Source organism: Silurus meridionalis, chromosome 4, assembly GCF_014805685.1.
Source record: "Silurus meridionalis isolate SWU-2019-XX chromosome 4, ASM1480568v1, whole genome shotgun sequence".
Classification (NCBI taxonomy): Eukaryota; Metazoa; Chordata; class Actinopteri; order Siluriformes; family Siluridae; genus Silurus; species Silurus meridionalis.
The window spans coordinates 30,569,117-30,593,094 of record NC_060887.1 but is presented as its reverse complement, the minus strand read 5'-3'; the positions used below and the strand labels follow the sequence as shown (position 1 = coordinate 30,593,094).

Sequence of the window (23,978 nt, the reverse complement as noted above, 5' to 3'; positions counted from 1 at the left end):
GTTTGCATGCATGTGAGTTTATGACCTAACAAAATGTTTATATTTTGTACATGATACAGTTTATATGCATTTCCCCCAAATTCTAATTACTTCCCAGACATTCCTTGTAGGTTTTCAACTTGGAATATTTCCCAAATTTCCCAAAGGTAGTTACCATCGAATGTTTCCAGAAACTTTCCATCCCTTTGCAACCTTCACCAGAACCAATCCTTCCCAGCAGATCATTGTCTAGAGATTCCACACTGGCATCACACTGATTTGCCTGCATCTCATTGTGCTTCCTGGTGATGGTCTTACCCAGGAAAGTGCATGGTCATGTAGCATTTAGCGTTTGTGCACTTGCAAAAATGTCAGCAAGTCATTGGGAATGGTGTGGCTTTGCAATTTGGTCCGTCTCACTCCTTACACTAATTTTCCAAGTTTGGTCATTGTATACACATGCCTGTGTAGAATGTTCTTGATTTTGAAAAGGTTGATGTGGCTGCTGTATGTGTTGCAGAGATTTAGGAGCAGATTTTTCTCCTCAAACTTATTTCCCAACTTATGCTAAACTTAATTAATAGATCAAATTACGAAGTGCGTGTAACTGATTCGCACAGTATTAATGCAATTATATTATGAACTCTTGCAATAATTCTGGCAGTTAAAAGGAGCAATAACTAGCATTAAATTAATCTGTTAAAAAAAAAGACGATTAAATTATGCTGGATGTTTAAAATGAAAACAAGCTGAGCAAATGTATATGAATTCAGGAGGCTTTTCTTTAAATGTACATATCAAACAAAAGGCTTTCTACTACTCATTCAACATCATACAGGTCTTAAAACTATAAATATACAAATTTTAAAAAGAAAAGGCAAGAAATCTACTCATCACATGTGCCCTGGATCCACCACCCGGTCTTGCTGTGTGTCTCATGCCTGTGCAGTTGATCTCCGGTGAGAAAAACAGGGTCGAAATGTGTTTCTGTTTCATGCATTACTTTATTCATTCAATAACTATCTGTGCTTTTTGCTTGATAACTAGCAACAGTGATATGTGAATTAAATCATATATAAAATGAACAATCGCATCTGAGTAGCAGCACTAGGTCTAATGAGAAGAAAACTAATGTGGATGAATAATGCATGAACGTCCAATTAGTGCAAAATGAAAGGCTTTTACTGGGCAAGGAGGAGTTGATCAGATAAATCTCCACTCAGATACACTTCTGTGGCAAACAATATGGGAAAAAAGCTGCTTTAGGTGCTTTGACAGAAAAATCTCTAAATTAAAGGTGAAACAATAACAGAGTTTGATTTTCAAGGTCACATAACAGACCTTTTTCTGCAGCTCGACAAACACATGGACATCGTTTCTTTACATGAACAATATAAACTTTTGCATTACTTTTAAATTTCCATGGACCTCCTTCAAACAAGTGCTCAGAAAATCCAACACTACGTACTCCGAAGTTTTGATTTGAAACTGTGTATACTTGAAATTTTCAATATTCTGAAGCTCGTGGCCAGAAACATGTACAAAAAAAAAAAACATTCAGTATCCTGTCTTAAGCTGAGACGACATGAACAATGGCCTACTTGTACACAGAAGACACACTCATAAATCTGACTTTATACCTTTAAAGAAGAAAATACCTTAACAATTCTCCAAGCACATACACTACAGAACAGTGCACACACAGTGAGCCATGTCGAAGTCAGATAAAGGAGCTTACTGAACATGCCCAGTGCCAACTGAGTGCATCTAAAAGACTTATTCTGGTGAAGACACAAAATTCCATCCAAACTGGAAAAAATTCTAAACCCAGCAAGCAGCTATTTGAAATGGAAGGCATCAAAACTATGAATTAACACATGTGTGAAACAACTGAAAATATGTCATATTGTAGGTTCTTCAAAGTAGCCACCTTTGGCTTAGATTACTGCTTTGCACACTCTTGGCATTCTCTTGATGCCTACTTTGAAGAACCTACAATATGACATATTTTCAGTTCACTTTTTTGTTATGTATATAATTCCACATGTGTTAATTCATAGTTTTGATGCCTTCAGTGTGAATCTACAATTTTCATAGTCATGAAAATAAAGAAAACTCTTTGAATGAGCAGGTGTGTCCAAACTTTTGGTCTGTACTGTATATATATAATATATATATAAACTTTTGGTCTGTACTGTGTGTGTGTATATTATATATATATATATATATATATATATATATATATATATATATATATAAATAAATAATGGAAATGGACAAAAGGATTGGGACACCGGACTTTTCTAGCCATGTGTGCTTCTTCAACAAGCACCTAATAATGAATAAACAAGCAAATTATCCTAGAAAATTGCTCTAAAATTAACTTTAAACACTTATAATAAAGTAGTTAAACACTATCACTGTCACATAATAATGTGTCGCGGCCGCATCTTAAATGGCTGCAAGTCACACTAATAGTGCACTACATACAACGTAAAAGTGGTAGTTTTATACGCTAGGTAGTGCACACTATATAGGGACTAGGAAGCCATTTGGAACCACGCCTGCACTAGTAAAAGGAGGCGGGGACCTGCATGAAACCACGAGTTTAAAAAATAAAATAAAAATAGAGCATGATTTACCTTGCCATTGGCATCAAAAGTGTCTCCGGTGCTGCTGTTATCCGCTGCGGAGGACGCAGTGAGAATTCCTTGGTCCGAGTCGGGGAAAGGGTTAGGAAATGAACGCTCCTCCATCTCCGACTCAGATGCTGTCACCAGCTTTAACCTCTTCGACATGTTGTCTCCCATTTCTACGGTGGCCCCCGAAGGGCAAAAATGTCGTCTGCTTGTGGGGTACGGGTAATAATAAAACGCGTTTGGTTTTCTGAAATGACTTGGGTGCAGATGTTCGTGCTGGGTGTTAGTCCGCAGCGGGCAATGTCAAGAATCAGTGGAAAGGATATGGAGCAAAGGATGTCTGTCAGATTACAGTGGAAAGAGAAAACGATTAGGCCTTCGACCTGTCTGCAACTTCTATTACTACGGACACACTCCTACTACAGCTCATTCATTCACAAGGTGACATCACTGAATGCATTGTATTTTAGCGATATTTATGAATACGTTTTTCCCTGATTAAAAAAACAAAAACAAAACAACAGTTCATGCATAATAATCCATGCATCCTAATTTAAGCCCAGAACAGCATGTGAGCAGGAGGACTGCATGGGTGCGGATTAAAAACCCTATTAATAAATCAATAAAGGTAAGTAAAAGCGAATACCATCCCCTAACATGTTTTTTTTTCTTTCCTACTGCAGTTTTTTGTTTTTCAAGGAAAAAAGTTTCATTTAAAAAGAACAGCTTAATAATAGTGGGAGAAAAAAACTAAAAGTAATATGAGTCTCACCAATTTAGAGAAAAAGTGGCCCATTTCCAGGTCGGCATGGCATCCGTGGTCAGTAATGACGGCAGAGACGGTGCGCGTCTTTATTATAGGGGTTCGTTAGTTTATTATAAAGGAGCGAGCGAAGAGAGAGAGAGAGAGAGAGAGAGAGAGAGGGGAGATCCGCCATCCTCACTCACAAAGCAGCAGAGATGAGTTCAGAAACCCGTCGAACACTGTATGTAATACATCCTCCATCTCCATCCCAGAGTAATCCACAAAGCACTGAATGTCACCCTGGTCATTTCCGGACTTTTCTCCTCACACAGGCGGCATCAGAACCAGGGGGGACGTGCACCGAGCACGGATCTCTTACATGTGACTCACGGTCTCGAAGGAAACAGATGGCGATCCTGGTTTGCTTCAGGCTCCGGATTGTACAGCAAACAAATCCATAAACCACCCCCCTTCTCTCTCTCTCTCTCTCTCTCTCTCTCTCTCTCTCTCTCTCTCTCTCTCTCTCTCTCTCTTTCTCCCCCCTTGTGTCCCAGGCTCACTCTTTCCCTCCTCGCTGTCATTTGCATTTAATTATAGACAGCACCCTTGTAATGCCCCATAGGTTGTATACAAACATATATAATGAATAAAAATGAAGAAGTGCTTGTCTCTGGGGTTGGAACATTCATATGTACGTTTAGAATGTCCCTTTCAATGGATTCTAAACATTTCTTGAATTTTGATCCAGCTTTTAGAGGAATACACGATAGACACCTTTTCAGATGTTCACCTAAGGCACTATTGATAGTATTACCCCAATAGGCATGTGTGCAAAAAAATCCTGAAATAGACATACTGTATATTTTGTGTGTGCATGCACACTGATCAGCCACAGCATTAAAGCCCAATGAAGGGTGAAATTAATAACATTGATTACCCCATTACATTGAGATTTATTATCCTGCAATGAACAGTCAGTTCTCAAAGTTGTGTTGGAAGTCAGAAAAATGCTACATTTAAAGCTACATTTGCATTGTGGTTACCTTGTGGAGAAAGAAAACATTTCTGTATACAGTAGTAAAAATTAGGATTTACTACATACTGCACACTATTGAAAATATAATTTTTTTAAGAAACAAAATCAAGGCTTTTACATTTTTGTATGTTTTGGCGCCAACATTATTAATACCCATAGATGATGGGGTATTATCTGTCTATTTCATCTTATTCTAGTCCTCAAGGTCATATAATAAGGGCGAAGGTGAATGCAAGTGCAGATATTTCTATTGTGAGTGTGGTGCAAGCTGAGACCAAACAGATGTGCTAATTAACCATAAATATTAAACAGGTGCAGTCAATTGACATGAAACACCAAGCTGAAATGGCTGATGGGAAACGCAGTATGTGTGCATAACCCTAACACTGAATTTCGCTTGTCATTTGGAGAAACCAATGTTAGAGAAAGCCATGTCCCATAATCTTCATTATAATCTAATCTCCGGCTGAACGGTACCTTTAAATCTCACAGTGCAGCTGTTATGTATGCTATGTATGCTATCCTGCTTCCCTAGGGCAGCACACAGTATGGCTGATAATGCTTATTATTAGCTAATTATTTCATTATATTATCAAATGTTTATTTATTTTTTACCTTTTCTTGTTTTCTTGCAGGGAAATTAACCTATGCACAAGCGTTTTATCTAGACGAGGCTTTGTGGTGGAGCATATCCCAAGAAATAATGCACACATTTACATTTATTGGCTTAGCCAAGAGAGCTGCAAGTAAATTCATTCAAACCCAGGAAATGCAGAGGCCTTTATAATCACAATAATGTCATATATATTTACCACAAACTCATGCTTTCTGCCTCGTCCTGCCCTAAGGTCTGCCTCTAAAATACCCTGCAACTCATCCATACTGCGGCCACATGACTTTTTAACTGCCCTGGGTTCTCTCACACCACCTCGCTGCTATGCTGTGTTCACGGGCTTCCTGTAGCTGCCCACATCTGATTAAAAACTCTTGCATAAAAAGCCAAAAAGGGACCAGCACCCTTCAACCTCACAGCACCTGTCTTACTTCACACTGCACCACCCTCTCTCTCCGATTTTCTAACAATGCTTGACTGATAAATTTTTTACACAAATAAGTGTAACAATCCATTTTCAAAACAGGATTGTTACTTTAGTTTTAACTGTTTGGTAAAATGATCAATATTTTTTTATTTTCATTGCACCGTTTTCAGTCCATCAACTTATTTCTTTTCATTGTGCTGCTTTTAAATCTACCACTAGTGTATTATTGTGACTATCACACACTTCAGACGAAGACTAGTTTATAAAGCCAACAATGAACAGGGCAGAAGCCAACTATTCTATATGTGGATGTTCATCTTGGATACATTCATTAGGTAACAAGATTTGAAATTCTTTTGTACAGTGGTACCCCGCTTATCGACCGGCTCGGACATCGACCTTTTCGCTTAGCGAACAGTTTTTCAACCGAATTTTGCGCCCGCTGAACGACCAAATGCCCACTTATCGACCTTTTTTTTACCTCAACCAACGTGGAGCGAGGGCAAGGATCTTTCCAGTCTCACCTCAGTCTTTATGGTGAGAGCATTTATCGTAAATTAAACTTTGGTTCGTGGACAATATAGTGTTATTTAGCGGTCAATATAACAGTTTAGTGCGTGTTTATTGTATATTGCGTGTACATTCGCTCTTCGACCTTTTCGCATTTCGACCGGTTTTAAGGAATGGATTAAGACCGATAAGCGGGGTACCACTGTATTTATATATTAATATGATGTGAGGTCAGTTACCAGCGTGACACTAAAACAGGTAGTAGTAAAAGCTACTTTTTACTTAAGTACATGTCAGAGCCCAAACTTCTTGACTTTAACTTGAGTGAAAAAGTGTAGTCAGTACTTTTACCAGAGTCTTTTAAAACGTGTGTATCTGTACTTCTACTTGAGTGAAGGATGTGTGTACTTTTGCCATCCCTGCTCACGTTACAAGACACATTAGTGTGTATTTATTGATGGAGAATTCAAAGCATGTTTTTGTACTGGCTCTGGATAAGGTTTTCTGCCAATTGTCAAATATTAAAATGTAAACACTGGAATATGTTCAGTCATGTGATCAGGAGTACAAATTAAGCAGTACATGTAGCAAATCTTTTTTTTTTATTATCAAACCTGATGTAGTATTATATAGTGCAGTGTAATAAATACAATCAGTATGTCAATGTATTGCACAGAACTACACAAAGAGATTGCCCATGAGTGTCCTTGAGCTGTCAGCAATGTGGCCAGTGTGTGGAAAGCATGAGTGAAAGAGTGAAAACAGGAGTAATGTCTGGATTACAGTATGCGGTATACAGTTAGTTAATTACAAAAAATTTACTTCTAAGAAGAAAAAAATAATTGTTTTCCTTCTATATGTATTTATGAATATGTGGCTGGGTTCAAATGTTGTTCAGCAAAGATGAGGTGTGTGTTTCCTGTTCAATTTATTTATTTAAATTAGATTTTCTTTTTCATTTCAATTCAATTCGTTTTTATTTGTATAGCGCTTTTAACAATGAAAATTGTCTCAAAGCAGCTTTACACAGATAATGTGCTGATAAAAAATGAATATGTTCTTTGTAAGTGTAAGTTTGGTCCCACAGTGGGACCATTCTGGATTCTGGAGAAACATCTCATTTTACTGTTGAAATGACTTTGCATTTTCAGAGACTTTAAATGCTATTGGAATTTTTCCAGCTGGGGAACCATCAAATGTTATTTATATCATGTAATATCAAAGTCATATAAAAGCCCATGTGTACTAACAAAACCAGGAAAATCATCATTCTGTAAGTGTGTTGTTTAAAAGTTGGGGTGTACTATCTACATAAACAGGGAACAAGGGATTATTGGATACACACTGTTTAATACAAAAACGAAAAGATCCTGATAAATGTTAATTTTTCGCATTTTTGGTGCAAACATGGCTCGTGTGTTACACATTCTGCTTCTTCTTTCGTCTGTTACCCTTAGGGGTCGCCACAGCGGATTATCTGTCTCCATACTACTCTGTCAATCGGCCCTCTCTCACTTTGTCTCCAAAAACGTCCTACATGTGCTGTTCCTCTAATAAACTCATTTCTAATCCTGTCCATCCTCGTTACTCCCAACGAAAACCTCAACATCTTCAGCTCTGCTACCTCCAGCTCCACCTCATGTTTTTTACTCAATGCCACTGTCTCTAAACTATACAACATCGCAGGTCTCACCACAGTCCTATAGTCCATAGTCCTTTTTACTCATGCAGATACTCTTCTATCACAAAACACCCTCATGGTCCATATATTTGATTTGGTACATTTTATGCTGGATGTCCTCCTTAACGCAACCTTCCCTATTTATCGGGTCTTGAACCGCACTAAAAGTGCACTGTTTTGTGCAACCCTAATCTCATTATTAGGATCACAAAGGAGATCTGCATATGTTAATTCGCACATGGTCCATTATCAATTACACACAGTAAGAAACATATGCAAAGATGAATAAACAGTCCTGCTAGTCCAACTGTCACTCAGCTGCCTAGTTTGTGTTCGTGTGTGTGTGTGTGTGTGTGTGTGTGTGTGTGTGTGTGTGTGTGTGTGTGTGTGTGTGTGTGTGCTACCTACAACAAAGAGGGTGTGGTTAGGGCTTTCTTATACAGCCACCCCTGAATGTGTGTAAAGGCATTTAAAACTAACTTAATGGTAGGCTCAATAGCATCCTTATCAGGGAGTTTGGGGAGTGTGACTATACGGAGACAGGCCGCAAATATGTGCAATTGTGTACCTGAAATTCATAACCCAGAGGCTTAGCATTTAGGATGCAGAAGTACAGTCTCAGTTACTGTTTCATCCTTCAGTACCACCTGTGAGGTCTGTTTCACTGATGAACATGAAGTACTTCATGTATTTTGTCACTGTTATAATTATATGGTATAAACTGTTATAAACTTCTTATTCATTACGATCATTGTTGTCCTCATAATTTTTTTCATACAATACTACAATAATGTTCATTAGCATACATTGCAAACATGACAGTTCAGGAATATAACTTTGACTTTAAAATAGAAATGCTTGTCAGATGAAGAGAACAAGGATGAAGGAACACCAATTTCACCAGACATAACTGTAATGTCCAAATCAGTGTGAGGCTACAACATGAGTGTGGCTCATGTGGGATTAATATACACTAGTAGAGAAAAAATAAATAAAACATTGGGCCACACTTTGTTCAAAACTCAGTATTTATTTGGAAATTCAACATTACCACACTCGTCCTTGCTTAAATAATAAACACTAGTGATGCCCCTAATGAAGAAGATACCAACTATATCTGATTTTCCAGCAATTAACATTTTAAATAGTCTCTACAAAAAGTTCTCATCCACAGCATCCTTCTCACCATCACCACTGCATAAATAAAAACAACTTTACTCAATGAAAATACATTTCTTATTTATCTGCCTTCATGATTCTCACAAAATAGAATACCCATTACCCATGCTTCCAGCCAGGAAGCATGAGTAACACCAGGTCCACTACAAATCACCTGCTGTCATTTATAATGAACTTGCACAGTGGGAACCTGGAACATTTCCAATGAGTTGAAGCAGGAATTCTGAGTATGCTCAAGGAAACCTAATAATTCACCACATAATGAGAATATCAGAAAATATAACATTTCCTTTTCTGAGAAAGACAGTAGCTACTCGTAAAAGACTTTTTAATACTTTTTATTACATTTTGGTTTTTCAGGGTTGTGGGATAAAAATACACTTTTACTGAAATTATGTTTAAATATATCTAAGAAGTGAAGGAAATTTGAAAGAGAATTGTGAGAAAAGAGGTGAAAGGATGCAAGGACTTTCTCAGTTCTCGATAGCCTCGTTTTCTCCCCTAACCTGGAATCAGTTGAGTCCTTCACTCTCGAAATAAAGTTTCCTTTTAGGAACTCGAGCTGTGCCACAACGCTTTGCCCCACTGTTGCTGAGGCAAGTGACGTCAGATGTTGTGGGGCTCGCAGGTGGATCTGGCAGAGGGCTTGGAGATGGGCTTGCCCCTTTCTCCTGCCTCACCTGCTGGGTCCAGGTTTGTCACGGTAGATCTGAAGGATGCATACTTCCATGTGTCCATCCTTTCTTCTTACAGAAAGTTCCTGGGGTTCGCTTTCGGGGCTGAAGCTTAATAGTATATCTAATTCTTCCCTTTGGTCTTGCCCTCTTACCCTGCCCCTTCACAAGTGTGTCAATGTCTCCCTGATGTTGTTTTTGCTCACATGAAGGCTTTGGGGTTTCGGCTGAATGCCAGGAAGAGTGTGCTTTCTCTATTGCAGAGAAACACCTATCTCTGTGTCATATGGGATTCAACCACTATGCTCGTGCAGCTTTCCCCTGCCCGCATTGTGTCCATCCTTACAACCATCAGGAAGGTCAGAGAAGGACAGCCTCTCACTGTCATGCAGTTGCAGAAACAGCTTGGGCTCATTGCAGCTGCATCCAGTGTTATTCCACATTAGACCCCTTCAGTGGTGGCTCAGGACCCATGGGTTCTCACCAAAGGGCAACCCCATCTGTATGATCAAGGTCGTGCGGCGATGCCTACAAGCCTTAGATGTTTTGAGAGATCCCGGGTTCCTATCTCAGGGCCCCATGCTGGGAGTTCTTGGTCATCGCGTAATGCTAACGATGGATGCGTCCCTCACGAGGTGGGAAGTAGTCATGAGTGGCCACTCTGCCCAAGGTCAATGGAAAGGGCCCCATCTACTGTGGCAATCAATTGCCCAAAGATGCTGGTCATGCTTCTAGCATTGAAGCATTCTCCCAGACCTCAGATCAACCATCAAGAAGGTCTGCGCTCGCGCCCCCTTACAGGCTGGCGCTCCAGATCCTTCTGTGAGCCCAGAGGACGCTCCTCTCTGTGAAAGCACGGGGTTGAACGAAGCAGCAGACACCATGTCGAGGGGCTCAGGCGGTCGTGCTGCTTCCAGGAGTTCTGGAGGAGATCGCCAGGATGGAATCCTGTCCCTTCCTGGTTGTTCCAAGAGGCTGTGGCCCCTGAGGGGTCACAGTTCTGAGGTTCTGTTCTCTTCATTTCAGAGCTCCCTCCTTGAGGAGGTTGTATACCGCGAGATGGCGCCTGTTTTGTACGTGGTGTGAGCACCACCATTTGAATCCAGTCCACTGCCTGTTTTGTTCAGTGCTGGAAAAAGCAGTTTGCCAAAGGGTTGGCTCCGTCCACCAAAAAAGGTCTACGCGTCCGCCATTTTGGCATATCATGCCCCCATGCAGTCTCTGGGCAGAGACCCTATCATGAAGCATTTTTATCATGGCACCCGAGGCTGAGGCCCCCGGTGTGACCTAGATTGCCTGGGTGGGACCTGACCGTCGTGTTGGAGGCTCTGTCTGAGACCCCTTTTCAAGCCTCTGGCCGTGGCATCGTGGAGGCATTTAAGACAATATTATTATTATCCTCTATTAAGACAATATTATCCATTATCATCTTTTACCAATTGCTCTCTCAAGAAAGTCAGAGATCTGCAGGCTATTTCTGTGGACCCCCTCCTTTCTGGAGTTCACTCCATGTATGGCTAGTGCCTTCTTGTTCTCTAGAACGGGTTACATACCCAAGGTGTCCTCGGTCGTCCCACAACCCGTGAGCTTACAGGCATTCTACCTACCTCCATTTCAGTCCCCAGACCAGGAGAAACTGACCGGCTGTGCCTGGTGCGAGCACTGGACTTACGTCCACAGGCCGGGTCCCTGGAGGAAGTCTGACCAACTGCTTGGCACTCCAAGGAAAGGCCTCCCTGCTAATAAACAGACCTTGAGCAGATGGATCTTTGATGCCAGTGCATCCTCTTATGTCCTCTGGTCTCCCCGCTCCATTTAGGGGCAGAACTCACTCGATCCGGAGTGTGGCAGCCTCTAAGGCTTGGTCCTCTATAGTATAAAAAATAGCATTCACAGTTGTGTAATAATTATATAAATATTGTATGTAATGGCATCCAGATATTTGTAGTATCCAATTATCAATTGTGCAGATTTACCATTTTTCCAATATGACTTAAATTCGATCAAGGTCATTTTGCTTACATGTTAAAATCTGGACTAGCATGCATGCATAGTTTATTTATCTATGGCTCTTCCAAAATACAGTATATGTAAAAAATAGGCACAAAGACCTGTACATGGTTGTAGACCATAATATAAGCAGCAAGAAAAGTTTTAAAGTGGAATATTTGAAATGCACATGCTGTGAAAACATAAAAAAAAAGCAGAAGATATTCTTAAATAGATTTTAATTTATTACATGGAATCTGCTGTGCTGTAAATGAAGAAAGGAAGGAAGAAAAGGAAGGAAGGATTGAATAAATTAACGAACCAAACAAACCAATGCAGGAATGAAAGAAAGAGAAATAAATCTTAATCAAATGCCTATTAGCAGGCTCATGTATTTTCTTTTTTAAGTAATCTACTGTGGTGCGAAATAAGCTATTAATAATGCAGATGAGAGATACCACACAGAAAATGCATACACTTTTTATCTAATTCTTTTTTTAATCATATCCAGTTTGGTTTCGTGATTAGTGTATAAATTGAACATTATTTTTGTTGGTCAGTTTTTACTAACATTGACGTATGAGGTATTAATCGAAAAGTTTTTAAAAAAGGTGTGATTTTGTATTTTGGAAACTTCAGAGAGTTTTGGATTCTTTTCAAGGACATTTTGTTTCAAGCCTCACTAAAGGTACTCACACAGATATCAGTAGTCACATACTGTAGATATCAAACTTGAAGCCAAGAGCCTTGACTGATAGGCTGATTGTGTTTAAAGTCGTTTGAAAAAATCTAGAACTGCAGAATCAATCTGTGATGGTAGATATTGATCTAAAGAGGGATCCTGGGCTAAAGCCTGAGGCTATGAACTGGCAGAAATGCCTCAGAACATGGGATTTAAGCTGAGTTTGCAGATGATGATCAGAAGACCAAGCAGGAGCTGTAGGGTAAAAAAAAATTACAAATGACAAACAGAAAGGGATATAAGAACAGCATAATGGGAATGAGAACAAATGGCCAGTGACTATAACTAGTTCAAAGTAGTAATCAGTAGGTATCTACTGCAATTCTGTGTTATAATTCAGAGCCTGTACAAAGTTTGGAAGCCCCTAGTCAGATATTTAAATGTATAGATGTTTTTTCACTGAAAAAGCCTCCCTTAGCATGAATAACACATCTACACACTCTTAGAATGCAGACAGTTAGTTTCAGCAGACATCAAGCTGAAATACTTTGGCATGCTTATGTAAAAGTGTTCTTTACTAGTTTGATATTTCTTTTTGACATTGTAAATCAGTTCATTCCATTAATAGAATTTAGGTGCAGTGACAGGCCATTACTTGATAGATAAAACTCTAGTCGAATGTTTGCTCTCTAAATAGTGCTTATGACAACAACAAAAACAATCCCAGGTTCCTAAAAAAAACAAAAACAATCCCAGGTTCCTCAGGTAGCTAAATTAACTACAAATCAGGTATCTGAAAAATGTGTTCCATCACAGTTTAGTAGTAAAGACTTTATAAATTTCTTCACTGAAAAAATTGATAACATTAGAAAAACAATTGTGGAGGTCCAACCTCTGACAGCATCTCCTGACACAATCTCACCTACAACTCCACAACTACACTGTTTTACATGTATAGGACAGGAAGAGCTGTATAATGTTATTACCAAAGCTAAATCAACAACATGTCAGTTGGATCCCATTCTAACTCATCTATTGAAGGAAGTGTTATATACAGCTGGTGAGCCTCTTCTCAATATTATTAACTCCTCGCTATCATTAGGTCACGTCCCTAAATCCCTCAAGTTATGAGTTATTAAGCCCCTCATTAAGAAACCTAATCTGGATGCAAACACGCTATCGAATTACAGACCCATTTCAAATCTCCCATTTAAGATTGTCGCTGCCCAGTTATGTTCCCACTTGCAAGAGAACAATATCTTTGAAGAGTTTCAGTCAGGTTTTAGGCCCCATCATAGCACAGAAACTGCCCTATTTAAAATCACTAATAACCTGTTTTTAGCTTCAGACCAAGGCTTCATCTCACTGTTAGTTTTACTAGATCTTAGTGCTGCATTCAACACCATAGACCATGATCTTCTCCTAGATTGCTTACAGAATTACATTGGCATTCAGGGACAGGTATTAAGCTGGTTTAAATCCTACCTGTCTGATCGGTACCATTTCTTAGACTTAAATGGAAAGCTATCCAGGCTAATGCTAGTAAATTATGGCATGCCACAAGGTTCAGTTCTAGGACCACTGCTTTTCACAATATACATGCTTCCCTTAGGAAATATTATTAGAAGGCATGGAATTAGCTTCCATTGTTATGCTGATGATACCCAGCTATATATCTCATCAAAACCAGGCGATATAGCTCAATTAGCTCAATTAACTAATTGTGTTAAAAAAATAAAAATAAGAGGTTGGATGACCCATAACTTTCTACTATTAAATTCTGATATGACAGAGATTTTGTTTATCGGCCCAAAAACCAGTATACAGAAGCTCCAGCATCTCAACTTGCATTTAGATGGATGTTCTGTAACTACTAGTTCAATGGCAAAAGACCTGGAAGTTATTTTAGACAGCAACTTGTCTTTCAAAAATCATATCAACCAAATCACAAAAACAGCCTTCTTTCACCTTACAAATATTGCTTTGCTAAGAAACATGTTATCTATATCTAATTCAGAGAAGCTCGTCCATGCGTTCATGACCTCCAGAATAGAATATTGTAATGCATTACTAGTTGGATGTCCTGCATCATTAATAAACAAGCTACAGTTAGTTCAGAATGCGGCAGCAAGAGTTCAAGAAAGGATCATATAACCCCAATCATATCATCCCTGCACTGGCTTCCTGTTAAGTTTCGAATCGACTACAAACTACTACTTCTTACTTATAAAGCACTAAATGGCTTGGCTCCCATGTATCTATCCAGTCTTTCAACATGCTACAATCCATCACGCTCCCTGAGATCTCAAAACTCTGGACTTGGAAGACTAGTAGTTCCTAGAATAGCTAAGTCCACTAAAGGCGGTAGAGCATTTTCACATTAAGCTCCTAAACTTTGGAACAGTCTTCCTGACAGTGTTCGGGGTTCAGACACCTTCTCCCAGTTAAAGTGTAGATTAAAAACTTATCTTTTTAGCAAAGCCCACACATAACACACATCACATCATAACCTTGTGCTCCAGAACATCTGATCACATGCACATTATCAACTTGTGCTGTTAATATCATGAACAGCAGCTACGCTAATTTCTCTCCACTGCTTCTCTTTCTCTACCCATCCCGAGGCATCCTGAGGTTAGCCAGCTCCAGTCACGTCCCACCTCATGAAGATTATGGACCTTTGAAGAAGTAGATGCCAAACTCGCAAACATCCCGTACCATCTAGAGACGTACCAGTGCCAATTGGGTTCCACTACATGTGTGTAGTTTTGACATTGAACCTCCTGGAGTGTTTAAAGGCTCTGGCATGGAAAAGCTGGTGCTGGATCTGTGATGATCACAAATGTTGAGCTCAGTAGCTCCTAGTTTATAATTTATAACATTATTTATAATCTTATACTCCAGTGCTCATGTTAGTTCTCACTCTCCAGTGTTCTGTATTGTTGAAAGATTTATGATCAAACTCTTGATGTCACCCAAATGAGGATGGGTTCCCCTTTTGAGTCTGGTTCCTCTCAAGGTTTCTTCCTCATAATATCTAAGGGAGTTTTTCCTTGCCACAATCGACCACGGCTGCTCATCAGGGATAAATACAGATCATTCACCTTGACTGTTGATTTCTGTAAAGCTGCTTTGAGACAATGTCTGTTGTAAAAAGCGCTATAGAAATAAATTTGACTTGACTTGACTTACAGAGTTTGGATGTATGCTTCTGTTCATTATCTTGTTGCATGATTAAATTGGTTCCAATTAGCCAAAATGACATGCTGTTAAAGTATGAAAAGTGTAGCCATGTTGCTTCAGTATTCCTTTCACCTGGATTAAGTCTTCACCCTCCCCTGCTCCTAAACATCCCTGAACTACTGAGCTTCCTCTTCCATGTTGGACAGTGGGTGTGAGGCAGTTGGGTAACATCTAGTAACGTTATACATAAGTACTTCTTTTAGAGCCAAAAATGTCAAATTTGGACCAAATCTGTTAATAAAACTTTTTTCCAGTCATTCACTGTTGAATTTGTGTCTTTGCCTTAGTTTGGTGCATATAAACAAAAGGAACATGTCATACCTATGTGGGGGGGGGTCAGGCTTGGGGTCAGGTTGTAACCCATCAGTACATAAATTTCATAATCATAATCATAGTCATAAATATTTATTAATAAAAATGAAAGAGAATTATAATACTTATAATAATTATTAAAAAATCATAATAATTATAATGTGACTTATCAATGTTTCTTTCTCTTTTCCTTCCATTTTTACCACTGATGCTTGATTCAACTTTCCGCATCTACTACCTGCGTAAATATCAACGGCGCAGCTGGGTTGTGGGTTGTCAGGTTAAGGCCACAAAAAAGGTTTAAATTTGTATTTTGTGTCCATTTTTTTGGTGAATGCGTATTATACAAAATCTAGCAACTGGACAACCTTGGAATAAAATATCAATTTGATTATTTATATAACGTGGCGTGATGTGTGGAATATGGGAGACTGTATGTGCCTCAGAAGCCATAAAAGACTATTTGTTTCAAGACTTTTGGCAAACACTGAGACACAGAAAGGTGAAAATCACATAAATCTCTCGTATTTCTAATTGTGGGCTAACTATACATTAAATATATACAAATATTGAAGCCTTATACATATATTTCAAACTTGATAAACCATATTATTATTATTTAAGCAGTAATCCCATGAAAGTTGTGTACTGCATTAACTGTATATTCAAAGGTTTTTGGACATCTGACTATCACACAAATATTTGAGCCTTCCCCAAATTATTGCCAGAAAATCAGAACCACACATCTATTCTGTAGCACGAAGGTTTCCCATCTTTGGAACTAGGACCCCAAACCTGTTTAATCATGACAATGTCCCTGTGCATATAGGGTTCACCACTGTTGGAGTGGAAAAACTCAAACATATCCTGACCTTACAGAAGAACTGAAATGCCAACGGCACATTACACTATATTTGGCAAAAGTATATAGTCACCTGATCTATCACATCCATATGTACTGTACTTGCTGAACATGTCATTTCAGATGTAGTCTCCTTTTGCTGTTATAATAACCTTCTGGGAAGGCATTACTTTAGACTTATGCCTTCCCAGAAGGTTATTATAACAGCAAAAGGAGACTACATCTGAAATGACATGTTCAGCAAGTACAGTACATATGGATGTGATAGATCAGGTGACTATATACTTTTGCCAAATATAGTGTAGATAAATGTAATTATATTCAAGATATATATTTTTTACAGGATAGAATTTAGAATGCAAGAACCAACACCCATGAACAAAGGAAACTCATGAAACTGCATTATGTATACAAACAATAATAATAATCATCATCATCATCATCAACTACATTCTGATTTGATGCTGATTTGATGCATATAACTGTCCAATGTAAGAATTTTACTTTCTATATTAACAGCTATGTTCATGGTTTAGCATTCATAGAATCCACTTAAACACTGTTTATTGCAATTATTAAGGTTATTTGAAATTAATTTAATAGAACAAGTCAGAATGCAACAGATCTTCAATAATGCATTGGTACACTTGCAGAATTGTTATACGTTCATGAAACATCCAAATCATGAAGTTTCAGACCCTTGGTGAATGATTAGATGTTTTTTAAACAACATGAAATGGTATTTGAGATGGTCAGATAGAATACCACAGGTTAAAAATGTTTAAATTATGAAATAAAGTAAAGCATTGAATGGTAAATGATCTCATACACAAGATCATGCTGTAGTTGATGAACTATGCCTTTCTATTACCTGTGGTGCTTTAAAATCACTCTAAACCCAACTGGATTGAAAGTTTAGCACATTTTGCTATAAATTCTAAATGACAGCCAAGATGCAGTTATACTATCCCCATGAGAGGCATCTCCTCATTTGTTTTTCTCTCCTGCTTTAATTAGTGCCTTATCAAAGGAGCATAGTCAGTTGGTGTGAACAACTGGGAGTTGTTCACTATCATAATTGGCTTTAGAATACTTAATTGAACGTTTCATTTCAAAACGCCTGTTTAATTCTAAGAGTGTACAGCTAAATGGGCTTGGGAGACCTGAGATTAAGGATATCTTCGGAGACATCCCAAAACACCATGTGAGATTCAGGTAGATTAGAGTGGATAATGGTGTTTGACACGAATTACAATCCTGACTGTATTTGGATAAGCTTTAAAGTAAATGTCAGCCACTATTTTTAGGAGAGAAATGTGAATAAAAGTAGTATTGGCAAGAAATCAGAATCATTATAGGTGATTATTAATACTATAAAATACTTAGTATTGCTTCTGCACACTTCTGGAAGTGAGTGTACAAGAGGTATGTGATCAAACAGCCCTCTGGTAATGAGGTGGTGAACTGACCCGACAACTGACTCGAGCTGCATCCAAACACTTTGCGTTCCCAAAGCGTTTCGACGCAGCGTCTCGTTCCCTCAGGGAACTAGGTTTACATACGTAACCTAGAGACATTCTTGGTTTTCGACATCATTATTATTATTTGCATAGATTTCTAGAACAAAAATTTAAGAGTTGACATTTCAGAAGGATACTTTTGCTCACTCTGTCTCTTTCTCTCTCTTAAATTACAGAGCATTCAGAAAGTGTTCACAGAGCTTTACTTTTTCCACATTTTGATATTTTACAGCCTTATTCCAAAATGAAATAAATTTAATATTTTACTCAAAATTCGACAAACAATACCCCATAATGACAATGTAAAATTTTGAAATCTTTGCAAATTTATTACAAATAAAAAACGAAAATAATCCCATGTACATACATATTCACAGCCTTTGCTCATTGCTTTGTTGAAGCTCCTTTTTCAGATCTCCAGAGATTTTCAATTGGGTTCAAGTCTGGGCTCTGGCTGGGCCATTTAAGGACATTCCCAGAGTCGTCCCGTAGCCACTCCTTTTGATATCTTGGCTCTGTGCCTAGGGTCGTTGTCCTGTTGGAAAATGAACCGTCGCCCCACTCTGAGGTCCAGAGCGCTCTGGAATAACTTTTCATCAAGGATATCTCACTAGATTGCTGCACTGACTACTCTATCAAAGTTTTATTTCTATAGTATTGTCCCTTGAGAACATATAATAAAATGGTTGTTGAAATGTATAAAAGTCAGTGGTGGGTGGTCAGGAGCAGCAAAGTCTTCTCTTCTGCCCTAAACACTATCAGAAGCACTGACCTACATTTGCAACCTAAATTCTAATATTTGTTCCATGAAATTGTATTAATTTATTTCCAACAGTTTATTCTCTTCATTTCGTAGCGTTTCTCTTGGCTGCACTGCTTCCAGTACGTGTATGTGGATGTTAGATTTTTTGTTCAATCAGATTTCAGCCTCTATGTGCAGCCATGTCAATCTAATCTGCCCAGGGCCTTCACAATCAGTAGTGCTGGCTGATGTTCCTTAGACTATATTAGCAGTGGGACTGTTTCTTTAACCAATCAGATTTCAAATGCACCTCACAGGAACAGCTAACTGGCCCAGAATAGAGTCAGCATTTTTCCATTCTCTGATTGGTTGGTCAAAGGGAAACTGTCACAGCCATGTTTGACTAGCAAAATACATCTGTTGCGACTTGAACACATTAATACATCAGAGTTAGAATCTTTTATGCCCACAATAGCTGACGGAGGAAGAGAAATTGATTTGGTCTCAGACATACTTGAAATTCCATTTACAAGGCGGACATTTCCAGAAAAGCTCGACATCGTGAGGAAATAGTATTATATTATATTATATTATATTATATTATATTATATTATATATTATATTATATTATATATATATTATATTATATTATATTATATTATATTATACTATATTATATTATATTATATTATATTATATTATATTATATTATATTATAGTATAGTATAGTAAAGTATAGTTATAGTATTGATGGTTTCTATAATTGTAACGTGATAGTGGTGGTATTAAGAGGTGGATTAAGTCGGGTAAGTCCTCACTGAAGGCCCAGGTACCAAATGCACGACCCACCACTGATACAAGTATAATCATTTTCTTCTCTATTATTAGTTGTGGACAGTAATAAAGTAAATGCAATTTGTTACTTCAGTAGATTTTTCAAGTATCTGTACTTTACCAAAGTATTACTATTTGGGGAGACTTTTACATCAACTCAACAACAATTCCAAGTCATATATTTTACTTTTTACTCAACTACGTTTTGTGATATCAGTCGTTCCTTTTTATTTATAAGTGCATTAAAGATTAACTGGTCAAGCACGCAGCAAGCCACCAATGAAAATAGAGCGTGCGCTCTGTTTTAAACTTGTTTTGATTGCCGCTTGCTGGTATCTATTTATTACCACCATACAGTTCAGTGTCAGTTTAACAGCATGAAGAGTAGTAATAATTGAGAGTAATAAATGATGGAAGAAACTTCTAAATCAAAATTATTTTTATGTCCTTTTTTTTTTTAAAGAAGGGCCATGATAATTTTAATGGATATCGATCTGTTTTTGTCTCATTAAAATCATTCTATTAATAGATTGCTGTGCTAAAAGTAACATTAGAGTCTTTTACAAAGTAATTTAGCAACAGACTCGTGACAAAAAAGGATTACAGGACATTATAGCTATAATAAATCAAAGTACTTTTGATACATTTACATTTGTACGTGGATAAATACTTTTGTACTTTTACTCAAGTGAAAGTTTAAAGAGAACATTTTAACTTTTACTGGAATAATATTTTACCTCCTGTATCTCAAGTACATGCTTTGTGTTCTTCATTTGTTTTAAGTTCATTTGTTGAGTACAAATACTTTATTACTGTACTTAAGTAGATTTTTCTGGTATCAGTACTTCACTATTAATTGTTTTAATTTTACTTTCATTAATTACATTTTTACACAAATATCTGTACTTTCTACTTCTTATATTTTCAAACCAGACTCTTTATTTTAGTTTTAATCTATTTGGTGAAATGTCAATATTTTTCCTCTCATTGCGCCGTTTCCAGACTATTAACCTATTTCTTGTCATTGCATGGCTTTTTCAATCTACCACTGGTGTATCATTTCCCGACTCTCACACACCACAGATGTAGACTAGTGTACGAAGATAACAATGAGCAGGGCAGAAGGCAACAAGACATCTGGGGTAATGTGGATGAGACAGAGGGAGTCAGTGATGTAAACATGACTGAGAACAGACACATTCCTGATCACCTGATCATCATCATCTTTTCTCTGCTTGTGTTCTATATGGTGGATGTTCAGCCTGGATACATTTATTGGATAACAAAATTTGAAATGATTTCATATCAATATATTAATATGATGTAAAGTTCATTTACCAGTGTGACACTAAAACAGTTAGTAGTAATGGCTAGTTTTTACGTGTTAAGCAAATTCATTTTAACGGCACTAATTTTATTAACGCGTGATTAATGCAGCACGCATTTCTGTTTTCACCATTTATATTAAAAATATAAATTAATAAATATTAAAGAGGCGAAATTAATACCTTCAACGCAACACACGTTTATTCACAACGTCCTTTCTTTATTTAGATATATATAAAAAAATAATAATAATTTTTCATTAGTTCACATTTGTTTTACTGATACGCCAAGTCTCAGATCAGCACCAAAATCCACCATGAAGCACACAATTAACCCTTTTAAATAACCCCAAATATATAATAACAACAAAAAAGGCTGTGCTTTTGTAAAATAAAGAAAACAGACAGTGGCCTCACTTTGCCGTCTCTGTCATCTCTCTTCACACACATAAATAAAACAACCTGAATGTCAGTGAATATTTGCCTCACAGACATAATAAATATATGAATATAAAAACCAAAATGTCTATATTTAAATACACCAATTTACACAGAAATAACAAATGATTATGTAATCTGTATAAAAGTTATAAGAGGTGCAGTTTCTCTGGTATCACCTCATTAACCGTCCGTGTGGAAACAGCAAAGGTTCCGTTTGGTGTCCTGATTTTACGTTATTTAAAACACAATTATTAGTTTACAACATTTACAAGAATATTTTGTCTTCATGCTCTATGAGTATGGTTTCATTATTAATAAACATACATGTTGATTAGAGTATTAAAATCTTGAAAAGTTCATTTAAGATACATTCAGAACAGATAAAAATGTGTTTAAGTTGTTAAGTTGTGTTAAAATGTAATTAAGTTGTGATTAATCATGAGTTAACTCATGACACTCATGTGATTAATCACAATTAAATATTTTTGATTGAATGACAACCCTAATATTAATAAAGATGTGAGGTCCAGTTACCAGTGTGACACTAAAACAGGTAGTAGTAAAGGCTACTTTTTACTTAAGTACATGTCAAAGTCCAAACTTCTTTAACTTGAGTATAAAAGTGTAGTCAGTACTTAAACTTTTACCAGTTTTTTTAAAACATTAGTATCTGTACTTTTACTTAACTGTGTGTACTTTTGCCACCTTTGGGTGTAAATGGCTGGCTGTCCTGGGTGTTTTTTTGATTATGGCTGTCACACAGTGCAGAAATGTCCCTTTAAACCACAACACAAACACATCTGACCTGGTCTGCAGCAATCCTTTTTCTCACAGGAGAGTCTCTCATCTCTAAATTCATTTTGGTGAGAATCATCTCAAAAAGAATCTTTTGGTAAAAGCAATTTTTAAAGCATTTTCAAATTCTCAGAAATTCCTAAATTCCCTGCAGATTTGATGGTGTTTGAATTGGATGAAGATAGTGGAGGAGATAGATGAGTGTCAGTAGATAGAGATATGGTAGAAAATACACAGAACAGACAGATACTAACAAATACTAACTAACTAATACTAACAAACACTCTGTGTGACCGTGTGTTTATAAAGCGAGTGTACAGGAAGTGATTGAGACGATTAAGAGGATGTGCTAGAATTCAAAAGGGTGCGCCATCTTGTGGCATGGGGGTGTAGACTTATTAGTAATATTATATTCATATTTTTTTATGAAAGTAACATCAGACAAGGAAATTAAAAACACTTAGTGTCCAGTTTGTGAAAAGCTGTGGATTCTATTGTTGGTCTTTATTAGTTCAGTAATTTGTTTGTGTTTTCAGGAGGCACTTCTACATGGGACAGAAATATTTCTGTAACAAATACAGAAATGTAGCCTTATTTTTCATTACTTGGGGTGAAATCCAATATTTGCATGAATCAAAAATCTTCCTTCAATATCTTGCTGTTTGTTTGTTTGTCATTAAACACTGTTTTCAGTAGACAGCACGGCCTGTGTGAAGATCTCCTTTGAAGCCTTCGATACACCACACAGAGAGCTGGGTTGAAGCATGGTTTTTATCACTTTCTTTAGCACATTTAAATACAATATGGTTTAATAGGAGCTAAGATGAATACTTACTGCACAACAGGCTTTTAATACATCATTTTGGGTTTGGCCTGGACGTATGGCATCTGTGGGTGGGGTCAATGAGAATGTTGGTAAGAGGATTATTGGACAGTATGCTCTTCACATGCACATTTTCTTAATATGATGATTGGGATAGCTCTCATAGGGATTGAGCCTTGTTAACAACTGCCAATCATTGGAATGGTAATGTAGATGACTGACAGCTTCACTTTGAAGCGATCAGTGCCAGACTTGCAGAATGTTCGGAGGTGCAGCATTTAAGAACCGAATCCATAACTTTTTTTTGCATGACTAGTATAGCCGATTATTATTATATTACTGTAATTGTAAAGTTATAATTGATTGATTTGATCAATAATCATAATTTGATTATCACTGATTGTATAACTAGCTAGTTAGCAGCTAAGATAGAAAATACTAATAATTATGTTGACCCGATTTCAGGAAAGTCTTTTGAAGCTCATACTTATGAAGAGAGACTGAAAGCAGAGGCCAGACTTATAATACGGATAAAACTGAACTAACAGAGAAAATACTTCAGAAACAGAATCTTCAGAATCTCTGCCTGAGAAACTATTCAGATTTTTTTTTTCACATGTTATGTTATAGACATAATCAAATGTGCTTCATATTTTAATTTATTCCCATGAATGTACATTTTATGTGAAAAGAAGGGTTTTTATTTATTTTTGCAATTTAGTGTTTGCCTAGATATAAACAGTTTAACCTGTCTGATTTGCAAGGCAAAGTGGGCTTCAGCACAGAGAAAAAGGGAAGCTACTATACCAAAGCTCTTAATAACAACAAAGCCCCAGTGGATAGGACGGGACAGTTCCAGATAACTTGGTCTTCACACGATGCAGGTCCTTTCAAACTCAATCAGATCCACTTAAACTCGAACAGATG

At 37.3% G+C, this 23,978-nt stretch overlaps 1 protein-coding gene and 1 long non-coding RNA gene across 2 annotated transcripts in view; one reads left to right on the top strand and one right to left on the bottom strand.

The window, feature by feature from the left end:
• lancl2 (LanC lantibiotic synthetase component C-like 2 (bacterial)) overlaps positions 1-2,791 on the bottom strand; it is a 39,339-nt gene extending 36,548 nt beyond the window's left edge. Inside the window, exon 1 of the mRNA XM_046848485.1 lies at positions 2,622-2,791. Coding sequence (XP_046704441.1) covers positions 2,622-2,789 — 168 coding nt within the window. The 5' untranslated portion in view covers positions 2,790-2,791. The remainder of the gene's footprint in view (positions 1-2,621) is intronic.
• Positions 2,792-2,919: 128 nt separating this feature from the next.
• On the top strand, positions 2,920-4,032 carry LOC124385265. The gene is made up of 3 exons (XR_006925716.1): positions 2,920-3,059; positions 3,177-3,246; positions 3,696-4,032. It is a non-coding gene; the product is annotated as an uncharacterized LOC124385265 (long non-coding RNA).
• Positions 4,033-23,978: the final 19,946 nt, after the last annotated feature.